This window comes from Chanos chanos, chromosome 5, assembly GCF_902362185.1.
Source record: "Chanos chanos chromosome 5, fChaCha1.1, whole genome shotgun sequence".
Taxonomy (NCBI): domain Eukaryota; kingdom Metazoa; phylum Chordata; class Actinopteri; order Gonorynchiformes; family Chanidae; genus Chanos; species Chanos chanos.
The window spans coordinates 13,331,766-13,352,153 of NC_044499.1; the positions used below are offsets into that span (position 1 = coordinate 13,331,766).

Sequence of the window (20,388 nt, forward strand, 5' to 3'; positions counted from 1 at the left end):
TTGTAAGTATACCAAATGTAAATGATGTATTATATTGAGTGTGCCAATGCCCTCTTTGGAGACAGACTCTTTACAAGTGCCAATTGTTGTCCAAATCATCAAAGGACCCATGTATTTCGCGGTCCCATTTTTAAAAAAAAAAAACGAGAGAAACACTAAAATGAGAGAGACTAAATTACTTTATTCTGTATTTAAGATTTAAGAAAACTGCTGTTTTTTTTTTTTTCTTTCTTTCTTTTTTTTTCTTTTCTTTTTTTTTTTTTGGAATAAGTAGTGGTTTTAAATGCATGTGCTCTTTGTCTGGGTGGGAGGGCTGGGCTCAGAATATATAAATATATTAAACCCTCCAGTCAGGGTTCATATTGGATATTGACATAACATTCTCGCCATGTTTTTGGTTCTTTTTATCTGTATTTGTTTCATTTCAACCACTGTTGCCTGAACCTCATTCAAACATGAAAATGAATTTCATAACCGCCTTCTGAAAAATAAACAAAAAAAAAATATATAAAGTATCTGTTTTAAATTTAAATAAATTTGTTCCTATACTTGCTGATGGCCTAGTTTTTGGTTGTCTCCACCTTCTTTCTATTTTTCATATTGGGTTTTAAAAGAAACATATTGGTTAAATCAATAAAATGTACTTGGACAGACTAATTGAATTCAATAATGTGAATCATCCTTATTTTATATTCACTCAAAAACTTTCACTCAAAAATTGCTTAACTTAAGCGGTCTCTTAAATTATCTGACCAGTTTTCTAGGACTAACTATTTAGACCGGTACAATATCCTCCTGATGAACAGGCTAATATATATATATATATGTTAAACTTGATATTGGGTTCTCTGTTTCCAAAAGGGGGCAGTGTGGGCTTGTTAAATAGATGTTTATCCACCTCACAACATTATTCGTCATTAAGAAAGGAAGACGCGAGGGATGAAAGAAAATCACATGTCAGTCCCCAATTGGTTTAGCGCTTTAGATGATCTTAGCTAAGACATTGTCATAATGTTTTTTATGTAAAGATTTTCATTCTCATTTACATATGAATATGAAACCAGCGCTTGTTGGATGTTTCGTCGAATACTGCTGTAGTATGAAGGGAGGAGTTAGACGGGATTGGGCAGGAACAAAAGGACAGTTCCGCACACCTTCCACCGGGGGCACATTAAACAGCAACACTTCCGCAAACTGTAATTTTATACATTTGACATCCAAAATGGGCCTTCTGAGCACCACCTCGATCCCACATCACTTGGGCCGCCCGTTCCTCGATGTCTCTTACATTTTATAGCGGAACGGAAAGACATGGTTGTTTCAGCCCAAGCTTGTATTTGACTGTTGGGGAACCGCTCAGTGTTTGGAAACAAGCAATTACAAAAGGACGGATTCAACCAAAGGTTTACTAAGTTAGCGGAAGTGTAACAATTGAATTATCTTGCAGACCAAATAAAAACAGGATTTTTTGCACACGATTTGGTGCGATAACTAAAACCAGTTTGTTAGCCGCAGAATCTTAGCAGGAGAACTAGCTTGCTGGATAATTGTTTCTTGACGTTGATAAAACAACCCTTGAACATTTCTCTATATTTAACGGCAGAATGTTGTTATTATCTCCGTTACAGCGTGTTATGATTTCTAGAAATCTGTGATTTTTGTCGGGCAAAACAGCTAGCTGGAATTGTTTTCAGCAGCTATACAGGTAACAGCGGAGGGCTGACAAACGTTCCCTTATACTTGTGGCGATAGCTAACCAGCTAAGGCTAGATCTTGAATAAACCAGTTTAAGAGAGGCTGGTGTAGGTAAAAGAACATTAATGCTACACTGTCAAACAATTTAGAGGAAAGGAACTGAGCAGCAATCAAACGTTATTTGACAGCATTCCGGTTGGCGACGAAACAAAGAAGATTTCAGTCTAAAAAATATTTGATTTCAGTCGCTGAAGGCAGCGCAGGAAGAAATTGACATGATGTTTCCACAATCCAGACACTCGGTAAGTGTAATGTTTTTCAATATAGCGACACAGAACCCTTACATCTGAGGAAGTTATATGCTATCTGTATGAATCATTTCAGGGATTGCGCGTGAAATATTGTGGCCCCATGCCACCTGGCATGTTTACGTATGCATTTTATCTGCCAGCTGTTCATGTGAATACATTTCTTTGTATAATGATTATACACAATGGTTGGGGACTTTCCTGAGAATCACTTCACTTAAATTTGAAATCAAAACATTTTGGTGTTGTTCAATTGGTTGCTACAATTACGTTTAGCTCCTATGCACAATTACGTTGACTAATAATTCTGAAAAGTAGCTTCTACAGTGGTTTATGTTTGGGTGGCAATCTAAACATATAAACCAATAAGTTAATGTTAGGCAGCCGAACACAGGTTGGCTTGTTGGTGGTTATGCTTCGTATAAACAAAAGGTAAGCTTATACCCTCTCTGTGATGAGCTTTGCTGAAGATCATTGGATTGGATTGGCTAATTGACATCCAGCTGACCACTCGTCGAGTCCAGGTCCGTGAGATCTTTGTTTTTAATGCTGATGAAATGAATGGAATGAAATGAAATGATACAAGGGTTTTTTTTTTAAGAACAGTTAGGGTTTCTATTACATGAGATGTCTCTTGCAGGCTATGGGCAATTTAGATGAACTCCTTTCCCCAGACATAATTTTTGATTGCTCTGAATTACATTTTATTCCCTCATGTGGAAGACAAACATTCCTCCAAACACAAAACAGGTTTGAAGGGGGTTGGAGGGTGGGGGGGTGTTCTTCTCTCTTCTAAGAATAAAGTTCCGTTTGTGCTCTTGTCTTAAATGATATGTCAAAGCACGCTGTATCTTAGATCCTCCATTTTTTTTATCAAAAATCCCCTGATGTAGCTTTACTTGGTAGTTAAAGTTCACAGATAGTTTGCTTGCTTTCATATGTCATGTCTTTTGGGGAGTCCACTAAGTAGTTGACTGAGCTTCCCATGGTAGTATGGGTAGCTGTCTGTTGTCATGATAAGTTAGATACAACATTCAATGAATGGGCGGCTGTACATTGACATATCCACAGCCAAGCCCTTCTTCACGTTTCATCTGTAATTCATCTAGGAGTTTTACTGTGACTTAGAGGTTTGCTGTCATGGCCACAGAAATGATTTTTCCTTTTTAGAGCTCAGGTACTCAGACACAGGTACATTCATAAACTTCTACCGCTACAGTTATACCTTGTAATAACGCCATGATTTGGTCTTAAACGTTAAAAACAGCTGGTGCAAAACTGGTTTAAATCTCGGATTAACTGTAGGATCTTCAGTTGGGTCCTCAGTCTGGGATTGGTGCTAACAGCTGGGTCTTTGATTGAATCTTGAAGATTTTGTTCTCTTTGACAGACTAACTCCAAATTTGTTCTGTTGAATGATATGAAGTTCTGTTGAGTTGAGATGGAGTTTTGTAATGGTGAGGTAGGGGTCTCTGTGAAGTAGCAATACTCCTTCATTGTGATCTTGTAACTGCAGAGAGAAGGATCCTGAGTCGCACCAGCTGCATGACCAGTCTGATAATCATATAGTCATTTCATATCAGATTAGAACATGTGTATTTGTGATATACATACATCTCAAACCGATGACTCGGGCTAGTAACACTGATTAATGCTACTGCTTAGACCTGTGCCGCAAGCTTAAATCAAAACATGTACAAGTTGCTGCGTTTCTCCTTACTCCTTTTGAATTTGTCGGTTTTTAAACGGAAGTTATAGTGATAACCAAAGATTTATATCACACCTAAAGAATGACGCGTTTTCCTCAGATGTCAGAAACAGTTACTTTCTGACGTTTTTTTTTTTTTAGCAGGTTTCTTCTTTTTTTTTTAGTATCTAAGGTAGTATCTGAGGGGTAGTTGCTCATTAAATCTCCGTAGCCCGTGCAGCCCCCTGCTTACTGCGGTCGTAAGTTTTTAATCCAATCAGTTTGCCTTCTTCTACTTGTTTGGAGTAATCAGAGCAAATGCAGTGGATTTTCGACAGAGATTACAGGTTTAGCAGAGTGATTTTCGTCACCAAAAAGCAGCTATTTCTTTGGCCCCTCCCCTGCTGCTCAAGACTTCCTCTCGCCGCAGGAGATACTGTGCACAGCCTCAGCAGAACACAATTACTGTGACACCTTCATATAAAAGTGAAGTGACCCTAACAATTAGGGCCAACTTCAGCCTAAAACTAGATAGCACCATACAACGGTATCCCAGCAACTCGACCGATGGCCATCGATGGCTTCCGTATGAGTTTTGAGTTGAGGTCTCTTTTTGGGTTTAATTATGTTTCTCCCTCTCCACCAGTTTTCAGAGCCCGGTTATCTCTCTGACGTACCCTTCTCTAGTCGCAGTCGGCGTAGTCGAAGTGTGAGAATCCACCATCGCATCTGATGGCCGTCACCCATTTTTCCACCGTATTAGTAATTTAGTGTCATCCAGTAACATAAAATGCTTGATGGTGTTACATTACCTCAAAAATATACCTGTTTGTCCTGCTCTGGTGTTTTTTATCAAGCCTTTAATTGCATTGAACTGGGCCGATAGGACAGAGCCGACGGTTCCTGCTTATCGTGCTTGACTTTAACGTCCAGACGTTGGCGTACATTTATTCTGTGAAAAAGCCAAGCGCTCAGAAGCAGGCTTGTTTTACTGTTGTGAGGCGATTGTGATCTTCTGGGAGGTGAGTGTGTTCTTTCTAAAGCTTTGCCGAGGTGGAGTAAATGACTCTGTGGATGGTAGGGCTGCAGTGTGGAGAGAATGCACTATGACTGTTCACATCCCCTCTTTCCTGTTCCAAATGCATTCAAAACTCACATCTATCCAGCTGTGTCTCCAAACGCTTTACATTTTAGTCAAAAAGTGAAGTGACACACTGGTACACACACACACACACACGCACGCACGCACACACACACACACCCACACAAGCATGTATGAATGCATGTTTTCGCCTCTCTTGTGCGCCCTACATCCCTCCCTCCCTCTCTCTGTGTGTGTGTGTGTGTGTGTGTCATTATGTAGTTGGTGTGTTGTATGGGGAGGGCTGAGGGCAGGGGCTTTAGGGCTTTATTAAGGCTGGCTGAATTAACAGGCCAGCCCCTGGCTGTACAACAAAGCCCCCAGCTGAGGAAAGGTTAATCCCTGCGGCTGGGCTCTACTGCTAAACAAACACACCCCCCTTACACACACACACACACACAGAGAGAGAGAGAGAGAGAGAGAGACACAACACACACACACACACAGAGAGAGAGAGAGAGAGAGAGAGAGACACACACACACACACACACACACACACAGAGAGAGAGAGAGACACACACACACACACACACACACACACAGAGTCCTTCGTGCTTCCTGAGACTGCCTCTTTCTTTTTTCTTTCTCCCTCACGCATAGAACTGCACCCCCCCCCCTCCCCACACACCACCCATCACAGTCACTTTACTGCACCCTCTTTAAAGAATTGCAGGTTTGTGTACATAGCTTTCTTCTGCACACACCACCGCTGTGCTAATGTTTTTGTGAACACATACAGCATAAATGCTAATTGCTCAGAGTTTTGTCTTCCTGTCAAAGCTCCATCACACACATACAGACACGCACACACATACAGACAGACACACACACACACACACACACAACTCAAATTGTAATTGCTGAGAGATTCTTGTCTTCCTGTCAAAGTGTGCCGGCGCACACTCCAACATCCCTCCCCTCCCTACCTAACTCTGAGACACACACACACACACACACTTGCCTCCAGGGTCTTATCCGCTTTTTTGTTTTGTAAAGCACAAATTGAGGCAGGGTTTTGGGGGGGGGGCGGAGGGGGGGGTGGGGGTGGAGGGGTTGACATGCAGTGCAGCAGATGTCTGGGTCACTCAGGGCAAAGCTCCTCATTACCATCACAAAGGGTCCACTCTGTCGAGTGGTCACCCCGTGAGGAGGGGGGGGGGGCAGGGGCACCATTCATTCCCTGGAGGTTTCGAATGGGGCTGGGGTGAACGGGGAGACTCTCAGGGGAGTGTGGAGGGGTCACAGGTGATAATGATGATTTCTGTAGCGGGTTCACTAATTGATTTCTAATGCTACAAGCCGAGGAAACTGGCTGTGAACCCCCCCCCCCCCCCCCCCCCCCCCGACCCTCCCCACCTCAAACCCCTCCTCTTCCCTTGGCCATCTCAGATGGGAACCACACACAAACACACTCCAGTGAGGTGAGGCCACTGAATGAGAGAAGATAAAAAGAATGGAGAGAGTATTTTAGGCAAGGTTTAACCAGAAGGCAGTTTATATTGTTTAGTGAAAAGAAAAAAACTCTTTTTTTTTATCACAATAATGAACTGTTGTACATTCATTCATTCTTGTACATTCATTTGAGCAGTCCAGTGAAAAGGTTTTTAGCTCTTTTCATCCTGATTGATCTATTTATTCCATGATGAATAATAACTGTATAAAAGGCCATACACAGTTTAAAGAAAAAGGGGGAGTAGATGATGTATTGCCATATTTTGAATAGAAAAGAAATGAGTATTAACAATATGGTTTAAAAGGGAAAAAGATAGCTACAGACTGTGCCTTTATGGTGCATTCTGTGAGATTCTCTCCTTTTTGTGTCTGTGTGTGATGGCTTATGGCTTTGGTTGATGTGTGTGAGATGAATATGTTTAAGTACTGAACATCATTTGCTTTGTGCAGCTGTTAGCCTGTGGCTACATAGCGTGTGGGTGGATTTTGAACCTTCAAAGACCTTTTAGGATGTAACATGAACTGGGTGCTGGTGTATTTGCTCATGGATGTTAGTGTGTGAAAGAAGTCTGTGTTTGTGTTCATTTTGAAGAGAGTGTGTGTGTGTTGTATGTGTGCATCAGAGAGAGAGGGTGAAATGATGGAGTGGTAGTTTGAGCAAGCACAAAGGGCCCCCAGAGGAGGGGTACTGAGCCAGAACAAAACACTGCAGCAGGGGGCAACTGATTCATCATGTACACACACACACACACACACACACACACACACACACACACACACACACACAGTCCAATGCAGTCTGTAGACCTGTCAGAGCTCAGACATGAAAATTAGCCTTCACCACAGACACACACCACATATTCATAACGCTTCTCTTTCTCCCTCTTTCACATACACACACGCAGACACTACACACACCACACACACTACACATACAGAAACCAGCCCGGTGACACCACAGCACCCTGTTTGACATGGTAAAGAGTAGTTCTTGTACGTATGATTTTCAGAATAGGAAATGATAAAGCAAGATAACCCCGCTTTGGTTAGGCATTATGGTTATGGCAGGAGTTATGTATCAGAGCTGCTTTGCTCTATGATTTGTTTTGCAAAGGGGTCAGAGATACTTTTCTCTCTGCCACACATTAGTGACCACAAGAGCATGTGGTTTGTTTGCTAGTGTGTGCGCTCGTGTGTACGTGTGTGTGCGTGCGAGCGCTCGTGTGTGTGCTTGTGAGTGCGTGTGAGTGTGGGTAGATGAATGAACGTGAACGTGGGAGGGGCTATATATCTAGGTGCCCTTTGCGGTAGATCTCTCTGTGAGTGAGTGAGTGTGTGTATGTGTGTGTGTCTGTTTGTCTGCAATGTGATCAAATTGGAATAATCCCCCTTGATCTCATCTTAACAATGTCAAAACAGGCTCTGAACAGCAGCAAACAGCAGTGCTGGTCACATCACACAGAGAGGAGCTCTTCTCTGCCTCATTCAGACTAGAGTAATCAAGTCCAGATCAAACCGCACGCGTGCTCTTATTACCTGACAAAACAGGACTGTACTAATAACGTCAGAAAGACCTCCTGAGGCAGATATTTCAGAATGAACAAAATAACTTTCTCTAACAAATGAAATATTGCCAAGGTTAACTGAGGTTATGTTTACTGCTGGCAACTAGTGTAGTTTTGTATATAGTACGAAATGTGCACCGTGTGCACATCTATGTTCAGACCTGTTGTTACATAGATGCTTATCTGACCATCGTGTTTGTTTTACTTTGCCAGGCAACATCTCAGTCAACGCAACCACTCAAGTTCACCACCTCAGACTCCTGTGACCGCATCAAAGATGAGTTCCAGTTTCTGCAAGCACAGTACCACAGGTAGTGCCTCACACCGTCACACCCACAATCACCTCACCCTCACACTGTGTGTTTAAAGGGAGTATCGCATGGATGGATGGATGAATGAATGGGTGGATGGATATTTTGTTAAACAAGGTAAATCTTCCTAACCTTGTCTCCTAAGCCCAATATATTTGCAGAGGAGTCATAAAATTCAAACATTTGTCTTTGTAATTTCTTTCTTTCATCTCTCATATAAATTATGGTGAGAGGAATGATTTGCTTTAAGCTGTTACCGGCATCTCGGCGCATTGAGCTGAAATTCTAATGGGTTTCGGAATTAATAAAGATGTTATGAAATGACAGTCACTTTACACTGTCTGCTGCTGCTGCCAGCCATATGTTGATTTATACAAGAAAACTGTCAAATGACAGTTTACAGACAGATAAGAAAAGATGAGGTAGGAAACTCTATTGGGCTGGGAGCTCAAAGCATCTTCCCAACCTAGTGCTGTTTTCACCAATCACGTTAGGTCTAGCCCAACACCAACCAATTATCTGTCACTGTCAGCTACTGCAGAGCGGGAGAGTGGTTGTCATGGCAATAAAATGTTGCCGGATTTTCTTTTTTCTTTTTCTTTTTTTTTTTTTTGAGGAAGGGAGAGGGATTAGGTGAAGTGGAAGTGACAGCCTGAAGGAAATTTGTCTTTTGTGTAGGCGTGTGAGTGTGACTGTATTCATTGACAAATACACACACTCCTCTGAGCCTTTTAACTAATGTACACTCAGAGACAGACTTAAAACCTGTTTTTAGGGAATACTGGCGAGCGCCATGTTTATTTGATACTATTGCTCAAGTTTCTGAAAATTCCTGTTTTTATCAGCTGCAAACTGTGTTGCATAGTTGTGATAACCCAACTTGTTACTGTGTGTGTCCATTCAGATTTTGGTCAAATTCTTTAAGATAGTCAGCTTTTTGCCTTAAGTGTCTGTATTTCTCTGTAGAATTCTATGGAAAGAAGGTTATGAAATGCAAATCTTTGGACTTTTTTTTTCTCCAAGTTTTGAATGTGTTCTCATTTTAGAAGAGTACAGAATATCTTGTTTCTTCAGTTAAATAAGATTGTGTCTCTGTGTGTGTGCGTGTGCGTGTGTGTCAGTCTGAAGCTGGAATGTGACAAGCTGGCCAGTGAGAAGTCGGAGATGCAGCGTCACTATATCATGGTGAGTGAGTCGTACCCGATCCGCCTGCACTGGTTTTACGCCGGTCGGCCCAGTCCTTACCCAGTACTGCAGCGTTACATAGCAACTGCTCCCTCCACACCAGCGTCTCCATTCACACGGGCTGTTTCTCAGAGTTTTCCTGTTCGTTTCTTATATAACACTACACTGATAGATAAGCATTGCGTTCTATCAGAGTAGCAGATCACAGTGAAGCCTTAGGCAGAAGCCGATCCATTAGTAACTGGACAGCAGGAATAACCGATGCAGTGTGTAACTGACTGTAATGTTTGAATGCTGCTAATAGTGTCGGCACACGCTTAGCACAGACTCCCTCTTTTCCTCCCTCCGTTTCCTCTGCGCCGCACTCGTTTGAATTGCCATTTTTCTGCTCCCTCCATCTGCGCTTTTGTGAGATCACAAAGGCTGTGTTCCCACTGTAACCGAACATGGCTGTCAGAGCTCGTTTTACTGCTTAATCCGGTAATGTTCGCCCCGTATGGCTAACAGCGACAACAGCAGTTCAATTAACTAACCTAACTGGAAACAGCTAGCCGCAACTGAAACTGACTGGTTAATATGCAAATGAGCTTGCATGCATGTGCGTGTATAACACTTAAAGCTTGAGGTTTGTAGGTTGGATCAACTGTTTAACTTGCTGCTACTGATACGGTTTAAATATAGACATGTGTAACAGACTTAGACTTGGACTGTTTTATTCTCATTTCCACATATGCATGGCTCGTACATACAGGGGAACGAGATTACACAAGGACCACGATGCCGCATAAAACAAATAAACAACGCACAATAAATATTAAAAACAAAAACAAAAAGTCGTAAGTAATAAATATTAAAGAACAGGATATTAACAGAAACTCTTGACAATATATGTTGGCCTTTTCTGACCCACGAGTCAGATTCCGTGAGGTTTTTTAAACTTTTTGAGTTAGTGGGTGAAGGTCAGTATTCAGTGGAAACCAGATGCTTTACTGCCCAACATAATGCCAAAGCAGCAGCGGAAGGTACTGATAGCCGTCATATATAATCTCCACCAGCAGCAATCTATCTACCAACCAAATGCCTCCCCCCCCCCCCCCCCTCTCTCTCTCTCTCTCTCTCTCTCCCTCTCTCCCCCTCTCCCCCCCTCCCTCTCCCTCTCTTTCTCCCCCTCGCTCTGTCTCTCTCTCACAAAGGTCTAATCATCATTCACAAGGCATTAATGCAAAATTTTTATTTCAAAAATATGCAACAGTGCCCATCCTCTAGCCCAAAGTGTCTTGTGTGTGTGTGGTGTGCGTGCGTGTGTGTGTGTGTATGTGTGTGTGTGTGAGAGCTGTAACAGATGTGGCAGTGATGTCTCTGCATATGCGGGATGTCTGTTACTGTTGGCTGTTCAGCGCCCTCAGGGTAACACTCCTGAGTCTCCATGGTGCTCTCCCCTTCCTCTCCGCCTGTAATTCTGCCCTAATCTGATTGTAGTCTGTGTGTTTGCGTGATAACCTGGCTATGTGGGCTCTAATTGATCCATCTTCCATGCTAATCTCATTAGAGCACTGGCCTCAGCTGAATCAGTCATATTACTCCATCACTGCTCTCTCCTTGTACCTCTGGTAGCAGAACAGTTAGTCTGAATGCACAGAAAGGCCCAAACCAGATTGTTTTCAGAGACAAGAAACCGAATCTAGAGGCAAAAGGCTCGTATGTAATTTTTAAAAAAAATCCATTTTAAATGTACGTTTACATTTACATTACATTTATTCGTTTGGTAGACACTTTTTACCAAAGGGGGCGTACGTAAGGAATACATACAACACGTGTGTTCAGCTAAGCCTTCACGAGACAACAGACGGTCCCGATAAGTCCGTGCTATAGTTAGAGTTGCCATCGCCATGGTTGTAAATGATGTCTGCCCGCCCTTTATTGGTCCACGTCTTTTTGAGCATAAAATTCTTTTGTGTGTGTAATTCTTTCACAGTACTATGAGATGTCCTATGGACTGAACATTGAAATGCACAAACAGGTAAGAGTCCATATCTCTCTTTTCTACACTGTATCCCCTGTTCTCTGCGCACATCTCGGTACACCTCCCCCTCTTGTGTCAGAGTCCTCTCATTCAGTTGTGTAACACTTATGAAATATTAACACGTGAAACATGATTAAATGCTTCTTAAATATTAACATATTAAAACTGGGTTATTTTGATGTTTGCTGTGTGACAAGTACATACTTACATAGTATGTGAGTATGTATCTTGTGTGGCACAGTGGAAAAGACATTAGCCCGCCACCGCAGAGTCCAGGTTTCTGTCCGGCCTCCGGCTCAGGCCGGGCATCTGTATTAACGTAATACGGTGGTGTTCACGGTTAGGAAGCCGGTAGGGGATCGAATCCCCATCACGGCGGCAGCAGCATCGATAAGTGGTCAGGGTGTCAGCGTGAACCTACGCACATTACGGCTTCCCAGAGAAGCCCTCTGTGGCCTGGTCAAAAGAAGCGGTCAGTGACTCGGCCCAAACCCGAACCCTCCGTGGCCGGCGCGGTGGTTCCGCATGCAGCTGGAAGGAGGTGTTGGGGAATTGGCTGTGACTAAGTAGGGTGAAAAAGAGGGAGAAAGGTTAAATTAAAAAAGAAAGAAAGGAGGAAAATGACATGGCCCTTGCCTCTTTCTCTGTCTGCAGGCAGAGATTGTAAAGAGACTGAATGGAATCTGTGCCCAGGTGTTACCCTACCTCTCACAGGAGGTAAGAAAGAGCACATCAGCTCCTCACACTCAACACATTTCAGATGTAGTCAGAAGAATACATTTCAGATGCTTTGAATGTGTGTGCGAAAGTGTAATTTTTGTGTGATACACTGTTATGTTGAATGGTATTCCTTTGTTCTCTCATTGACAGCAAGTAGGTCTCTTGCCCTGTCTGGTCTTGCCTTGCCTTTAGCTTAGACGCAGCGAAATGTTGTGGTACAAAATTGAGATGATAATGTGTGTGCTTGTGCGTGCGTGCGTGTGTGTCTGTAGCACCAGCAGCAGGTCCTGGGGGCGATAGAGAGAGCCAAGCAGGTCACTCCACCAGAGATGAACTCAATCATTCGGGTAGGCTGCTTGTTCATGAGTGTCTTTTTTTGTGTGTGTGTGTGTGTGTGTGTGTTTCTCAAACCTGTGTGTGTGTTTGTGTGTTTCTCTAACCTTTGTACATGTGTGTTGTCCACAGCAGCAGCTCCAGGCTCATCAGTTGTCTCAGCTCCAGGGTTTGGCCTTGCCCATGACCCCTCTACCCCTGGGCCTGACTCCCCCGACCCTGCCGGCAGTGACCTCCAGCTCCGGCCTCTTCTCCCTCTCCAGCATCCTGGCCTCGCAGGCCCACCTGGCGAAGGAGGAGAAGAGCACCCGCGAGGGAGCAGACAACCACCGCGATGAGGACGGGGACAAATCTGACTAACGGTTTCTCACAGAATACACCAGAGAGGACTAGAAAAAGAGCGGAGAGCTCTGTCTTTCTCTCTTTCTCTCTTTTTCTCTTTTTCTCTCTATCTCGCTCTCTCTTCCTCTCTCTCTCTCTCTCTCTCTCTTCCATGTTGGTCCTTTGTAGCATCTCTCAGTACATCTGCTTTGTTGTGCTCTCTGCCAGCACTCCCTCGCAACGCAGCTTACACATCAACCTTTTTTTTGTCTTTTCTTTTTTATTTACCTTTTTTTTTAATGCTGTTTGTTTTTCTCTCCTAAATTAAATTTCCTGTCAAGTGTTTTGCATGCCTGTGTCCCCTGCCCTCTTCCCCTTCCTCTTCTCTGTTTGAGATTTTTAGTTTGTTGCTGACATCCTATCCTTGCCCCCCCCCCCCCCCCTTCAAACACACTGCTACACCCCCTCCCCTGCCCTGAGTGGCCCTCATTCAGCGTTCTCTACCCAGGCTGCATTTTCCTCTCCCGCTTTGCTAGAGTGAAACTGTTGGGAGGAAGAGAGATTTGAATGTATGGATGTGAGGGTGTGAATGCAGAATGAAGAAATCCTAAACCGATAAAAAGGGGGTCCTGATGTTAAAAATCGTGTCTGTTCTACGCTTTCGCCTGATAATTTACTGTCATGTGTAGATTTTATCCTCATTTGTCTCAGTACTGCCTTTTGGGGTTTTTTTTTTGTTTTGGGTTTTTTTTTTTTGGTTGAAGTACAATGCAGATTTCTGATGTCTGAATGTTATGTTTTAGAAAATGAAATATCTGTACCACATAATAACAAAATACATCTCATAAAACCTCCTCACCCCCAGTCTACTGACAGAAAAAAAAAAAAAACAGAAATCTAGATTGGTGAAACATTTTACTGTCTGCCTAATGTTTTAGAGCGAACGAAAAGAAACGGATCGATAACCTGTGAGGGCCAGTTTTACAAATTTCAGACATTTTTCCAATGAATCAACCTCCTTCACTTCAGTGACCAACTGAGTCTAATGACATTAGGGCCTGAGAGCATAGGGAGAGAGAGAGGGAGAGTGAGTGGGTCATTCCCTCAGCACAGAAAAGAGGGTGGGGAAAGAGGAGGAAACTCACCAGGTTAAAATGGCTCTCGTTTGACTTTTTTTTTTCCTTTAAAGGCACCCAGGGAACATTGGGGGTTTCTAAATATTTTGAACGTTCCCATATAAGATATTCACGAGGTGTGTGTGTGTGTTCTGTTCATACTGTCTGTAAGCACGTGGTTGAAAGTTTCGGAGAGTACAGTACATTTCGTCTTGCCTCAGGCAACTCCCCCGAGGCCAAGGTGATAAGTCAGTAAATTCACAGGTGTGTTTAGGGTTCAACTTGAAGTTAAAATAGGGGTCGGGGATATTTCTCGTCAGCCTGGTGTCACGACAGCCTGTAGAAATGCAAGACATTCCAGCGCTTGACTTTTTTTTCCCCCCGCGTCAGCGCTCTTTTGCTGTTCCGAATCCATGCAGGCCGAGGGAAAACAGCACTCCACAGACTATCCAAACACACACGAGCCCTCCCCGGGACCTGAGAAGGTCATGAAATACCCTTTGAGAAGAATCCATACCGTCACTCTGTGGGCCGGCAAGTGGAGAAAGCACTTCCCCTGATTATATTAAATGTATGAGGGTTTCCTGATGGTCTGTATCATTTATGCTCTGGTTTAGGCTGTCGCTGGCAAACGAAATACGTCTGACCTTCTGAGTCCCCATTTCGTCTCTCTCGCTTACACCCACGGCGTCAGACAAGAAAGAAAGGAAGTCGAAGAAATGTCTTTTTTTTTTTTTAGATGCGTTAGTCTGAGTGTTGCAAAATTGTGCCATAGTTCTGTCGATTTTTGGGGGTTTTTTTTTGGTTTATAATGTTGTGTTTTTGGAGTGATGGTCGTTGAGAAAGCACATGCGTCAGGCTGTTTGGCATCGCCTTCAGACACAACGTTAGGCATCCGGTCTGTGACATTAGAAAAGACATGGACAAGGGCTTGAAGCGTGATCTCAAAGACAAATGCACAGTGGTTTCCGATATTCCAAATCAGTTTGGATTTACTTTTAGAAACACCACGTCTGTGTGTGGCAGTGTTTTCAGAGACTAAAAGCTCGTTATAGGCACAACGTATTGTAGAAATGTTCTACTATCCTTTTTCGCTATGGTACTACCTATAACTGTCCATAACAGATCAGTGTGTTGTGTTACAGAAAACACCTTTTGTGTTTTATTTTTCCCCTCTCAAGTATCCTGCTAACAGACTCTAAAGACATTCACACTGATGAACAGTAAAGCAGCATCATTCTCGTTGTCTCTGGATGCTAAGTCAAACTTAAATATCTACCTAAATAAAGGATGAAGTCCCCCTTCAGTCATGGAAAGCCATAGGCTGTTAGTCACGGACGTATGCATGTTTATGTGTGTACGTAGCACTGACCTGCGTATATACTCTAAAAATGTCCTAATGAATCTAACTGGCTTTTTCTTTTTTTTTTTTTTTTCTTTTTTTTAAGTGAACCAGTGGCTGCATTTGTATGCTTGCTCTTAGCTATAACTGTAGATTGATGTTCACTCTAGAATGAGTTAAGCATATCTGTGTTCTACCATTTGTTTATTTTATGTTTTGCTTCATTTCTACCCTTTATAGTCTGAATTAATTCTGTTTAACGCACTTGCAATTTGCAATTTCGATCTTTTACTGCCCTTAAGTTCATCAAAAAAAAAAAAAAAAAAAAAGCAAAAGAAGGAAACGGAGGTTGCTTAACGAAAGGGTGCAGCAAGATTCAGACAAATGAATGGTATGTGTGTGTGTGTGTGGGTTTTTTTTTTTTCTCTCCCCTTTTCTTTTTAGTTTTGTGAAGGGCCAATTTATAAACATATATAAATATATCAATATACATATAATTTTTGTAAACATTTTTGTATGTATAAAGCTGCATTTATTGTGTGTGTCCTCCAAGATGTTTGGTGTAGTATGTGCAGTACTGATGTGCTGGTGGAGACAGACCAGCGCAGTGAAATTCTCAATCCTGAGTTACATTAGAGGAGCTCATACCTGCGTGTTTACAGCAGAACTACGCAAAGCTACATTTTCCTTTCCACCCATAGTGGTTTATATGTAGGTGGATATATTGTGGTTTACCATAGGCAAGTACTATGTTTTATTGAAACTACCATGTGATGATCTGTTACACTGTAAGAAGTTGTGTAATTGGTTGTAAATGCAAATGTATTTGTTCTGTAATGTATAGGGGATTTGTATACTCCCTCTCTCCCATCTCTTTTCATAAACAGCCTCACCCCCTCTGTCCCAGCTCTGTCCCTCCCGCTCGAGATGAACGGTGGTTTACGGGACATTACAACCTTTTTTGAGCTTTGTAAAAGTCATTTTTAAACTCTTCAGTTTCATGTTGTGTGTGGAAAACCTTAAAAGGGTGTACTTTGCAAAATGTTGTTTTGTGTTCTGAAAACCAATATTATAGCTTCATTTTAAAAAAGAAGAAGAAAAAAAAACTCAAATGACATACATTTACTATACATGAATGAAAGATTCAGCAGTAAGGAAGTATTTATGGTGCCTTACAAATAAAAGATTGAGTGGACCTGTATTGGTGTGTTCTGTTCTTTTGATGCAGTTCTCACAGATAAAGGGAGTAAACAGGAATGATGTCTGTCGCCCGTACAGATCAGTTTTATTTTATCTCTCTTTAACAGTGGTTACCAAGCAGTCCATCCTTAAATTTAACTTTTGATCCTCGATTGTTGTGTCTTGAGCGATTGAAGAGAAGTCATGAAGTAGTTTTGAGTGTTATGAGTGTTTTTGTCGACGCAAGGCAAAAATGTATTCTATTTTGAATACACATCACTCAAGAAATGAATAAATAATCATGTTTTGTTGAAACTTTCTCACAGTAGCCTGTTGGGAATCTAGTGGTCTTTAAGGAATAGTTGTGCTACAGCTACCACATTGCAGGCACCTCATATCTTATGCTAGACCATTTTCTTCCACTAGGTGGAGCTGTTTTCTTGTAGGAATGTGTTCGGTAACATTACGGTAAAAGTGACAGGGGGCAAGTTTAAGATTGGTGGCAGTTTGTTGTGAAGATCTAGAGCGCTGTTTTGTATACAGATTTATGCGTGCTCTATACATCAATGTCATACAAGAACACAGCCTTTTTTTTTTCAGAGAATCAGGTATATGGCGTCACTTTCCAGAAGCGTGACTGAGTTTGCTTAATGGTGAACTTGTGTAAAACACTGAAGAGGTAGAAAAATGGGCAATGTTTTCTCACCATTCTACACATAGAAAGATTATTAGGAAGACTGGCTATTTTTTCTTCAACAATTATCGCTTTTTGTTCAATCATAGTCCAGACCCTTGACATAAATGTTAGATTAGTGTGCTTATACTTCAGCGTACCAAAAAACGTAGCTTGATGGAGCTTATATATTTTATTTACAGGTTGTACTAAAAGTCTCTAAAATGTTATATGCATTCTTTTCTACACAGTTGCTCCAGAAATGCTCAAGTCATTTCTAAATCATTGATAATGATTGCCATGGCAAAAGATGAGTGAAAAAGGTCATATGATGTACAATGAGGAAAACCGTGAGACACAAAAAATGTCAGAGAGCCAAAATTGGTGAATTACATTTGGGGACCATGTCCCCAAATAAACAGTTAGATACCACCTCCATGTCCAGAGGCTATTTTCAGTATAACCAAGAAAAAAAAACTTAGACTGTACACTTAGATGCCGTGTTCAGATGAGAAGAAAACACAGCAACTGTACATCATTGTTAGGGCTCTATGATGTTCTGAGTCTTTTATGCCAGAGGTCCTTTAGCCCTTCTTAAGGTCAGTGGCTTGAGGAATGCTACCAAATATCAGGATGTATTAATCACAGACCCGACTGCCTCCGGCCAAGAGGCTACGTTTTGGCTTCAAAAGGATCTTTGAGCAAGCTAATGATTCCAAGCACACGCCAAAATCCACAGAGAAACAGCTTATGGACCATAAAAACTAAACAATGGCTTAATCAGTGTCCAGATCTGATCCCCATCGACAATATGTGGTTTATACTGAAGACAGCGCATGAAGAGCACAGAGCAAAGGACATTAAGGATCCAAAAAGATTCTGCATGAAAGATTGTGCCTTCAAATGTGGGCTTTAGTTTCACGAACCTCGGCTGAAAAGTACGCAGTGCTGTTATTATTGTGAGCAGATGACCCGTAAAGTACTGAAGGCAGGGGTACAAGGATACCGCTTCATTTTAACGCACGAATTTAAAATTTAAGACATTTAGAATTTAAGAAATATGTATTTATTAATTCCAGTGAATCACCGAGGGCTTATATTGGTTACTGTAGCGGAGTTCTTTATTTTATGTGGTCTTTTGATCACCTTTATCAAGAGAGGCAACAACTTTGGGAGTGACTTTATGTTTTAAAGCTTTACATTCACGTAACAAGATCTTAAAATGTCAGGTGGAAACAAATACATTAACAAATAAATCATGATAAATCGAATATGGGAAAAATGTTAACATGATTACATGTATGCAGTCATTAGTAAAACCTGATATATCTGAAAATAAATTAAGAAGATTTTCATAACAGCAAGCTTAACAACAAAGCATCAATGCTATACACAAAAAAAGCTGTACAACTCCATCTCACTTCACTTAGTAATTAAATTTTTTAGAAATACTTCAGATTAGTTCATAAATCCCCCATGAGGAGAGCTCATACCTGCTCATAGTTGAAAGGATTAGATGACCCACACAAGCTACATCTTGCCAGCCATCCATTAAGCCAGGTCTCCTAAAAATGAGGTGATGATGCTATGAAGAGAATGGATTTATGTAGTTTTCACATTCAAGATACAGGAACACATTTATTGTAGCAATTTATGTTAGGTTTTATGTAGGCCATCCTTCTGTACTGATAAAACTTTTATCACCTAAAGCCATCCATCTTAAGCAACTTATCCACACATGTCCCCACACCAAAAGATGTACCATTGGCTATATAATCCCACAGTTCCATAATGTTTATACTGTTTAATCTCTCTCTCTCTCTCTCTCTCTCTCTCTCGCATATTCATTCCCTGTGGCAATTTTGATGGACATGATATTTCATTACAGTCTCTCAGGCAGTATGGTCTGTCACTGTCATTCACTCTGTCTTCTGTCAGCCTGTCATCATCTCCCATCCCTGTTGGTCCTGGCTGCTCCACATTCTAGAATTCTTTACAGCACTGAGCACTGCAGCCAGTTTCTACGTTGTGCCATTTTAGTATCGTTTCATATTTTGTGGAATAATGTGACTACCAATGTATTGCTTGAGAGGAAACTTTGTCAGTAATTTAATTTATCTACTTCCAGAATATATATATATATATATATATATATATATATATATATATATATATATATTGCTTTGGTTTATTAATTGGCGTTTTCCCCCATTGCATAGATGTCCTTGTGCAATGCTTTTTCATATAAACATTTGCTTTTTTTTTGTTTTGTTTTGTTTTTTTAAAGCCGATTAAGCTCCTTTCTGTGAGATGTATCTTGTTTTCTTTTCAGACATTTGAATATTGACCATTTCCAATAGCCAACCTCTACATGCATACACAGTCCACCCATGCAGAGCTGGCCGAAACATCATTTTAAAATGGAGGGCGTGCGTTATATTTATTGGGTGTAAATAGACTGCATATCCCAAAACGAGGCCTGAACGACACTCGGAGCGTAGAAAACTTCATATCCCATAAACCCATGCGTTATGCAGATTATTTGTATCCTACGCCAGTATTGGTTTATGTATTATATGATATCATGACCCAACGTGGGTCTTTGGCTTACTCATTGGTAATAACTTCTATCCTTGTACCCAATGAAATGACAGTTCGGGACTCCGACATAGAGATTATATTAAGGTAGCTGTGTATAATGGGTAACATCCTGGTCGTGAAGTGATAACATACCATGTCTCATGAGAAAGGGATCCATCTTAATTTGTGTATGAAAGAAGAAATTAAGCAAAATATAAACTCACTTTATGTTTTGAACTTGTATTTTCGTCTTCTGTTCGCTTTATTTTGACAATATTAATGACGTTAGCACAGCTCCTCATTCACCCACGTGGACTACCTTAAAAGCAGCTTTCGCTTGCTGCCAAGTTAATGTCAAGCTTACAGGCACAATAATACAGTCTGGGGGTCTGCTGCTGAGAAGCCTACTGGATCTTCTACTGACCTGCTGTTCATTTTCTCTCTCTCTCTCTCTCTGTCTCTCTCTCTCTCTCTCTCTCTCTCTCCATTGCCCGACCCCCCCCCCCCCTCCACACACACACACACACCTCTTCCTCGCTATCACTTCTTCAGCTCATTTCGGAGGGTTTGAAAACTCAATCTTTGTTACGCTGCATGTTTTGGCTCACATTCAAGAGAAGCAAGAGGAGTGGATGCTTGTGTCGACGTTGTTTATATTTTTATGATCCGTCGCGGGGAGAGGGAAGCAAAGCAGCGCCGTTGGCTGACGAGCAGCCCGTGCGCGCGCTCAGAGTGATCTGATGACATACAGTGAGTAA

General features: G+C 41.7%; 1 protein-coding gene across 2 annotated transcripts; it reads left to right on the plus strand.

The window, feature by feature from the left end:
* Nucleotides 1–1,223: 1,223 nt before the first annotated feature.
* On the plus strand, nt 1,224–12,871 carry chico. 2 transcript variants are annotated; one of them, XM_030775376.1, is made up of 7 exons: nt 1,224–1,997; nt 8,062–8,159; nt 9,281–9,344; nt 11,320–11,364; nt 12,022–12,084; nt 12,360–12,434; nt 12,553–12,871. In XM_030775376.1, the coding sequence occupies exons 1-7, from the start codon at nt 1,971–1,973 to the stop codon at nt 12,778–12,780; spliced, it is 600 nt and encodes a 199-aa protein (XP_030631236.1). In that variant the 5' UTR covers nt 1,224–1,970; the 3' UTR covers nt 12,781–12,871. The 2 variants fall into 2 exon arrangements, with proteins under 2 accessions (XP_030631236.1, XP_030631237.1); XM_030775377.1 differs by having other exon boundaries at nt 12,556–12,871.
* Nucleotides 12,872–20,388: the final 7,517 nt, after the last annotated feature.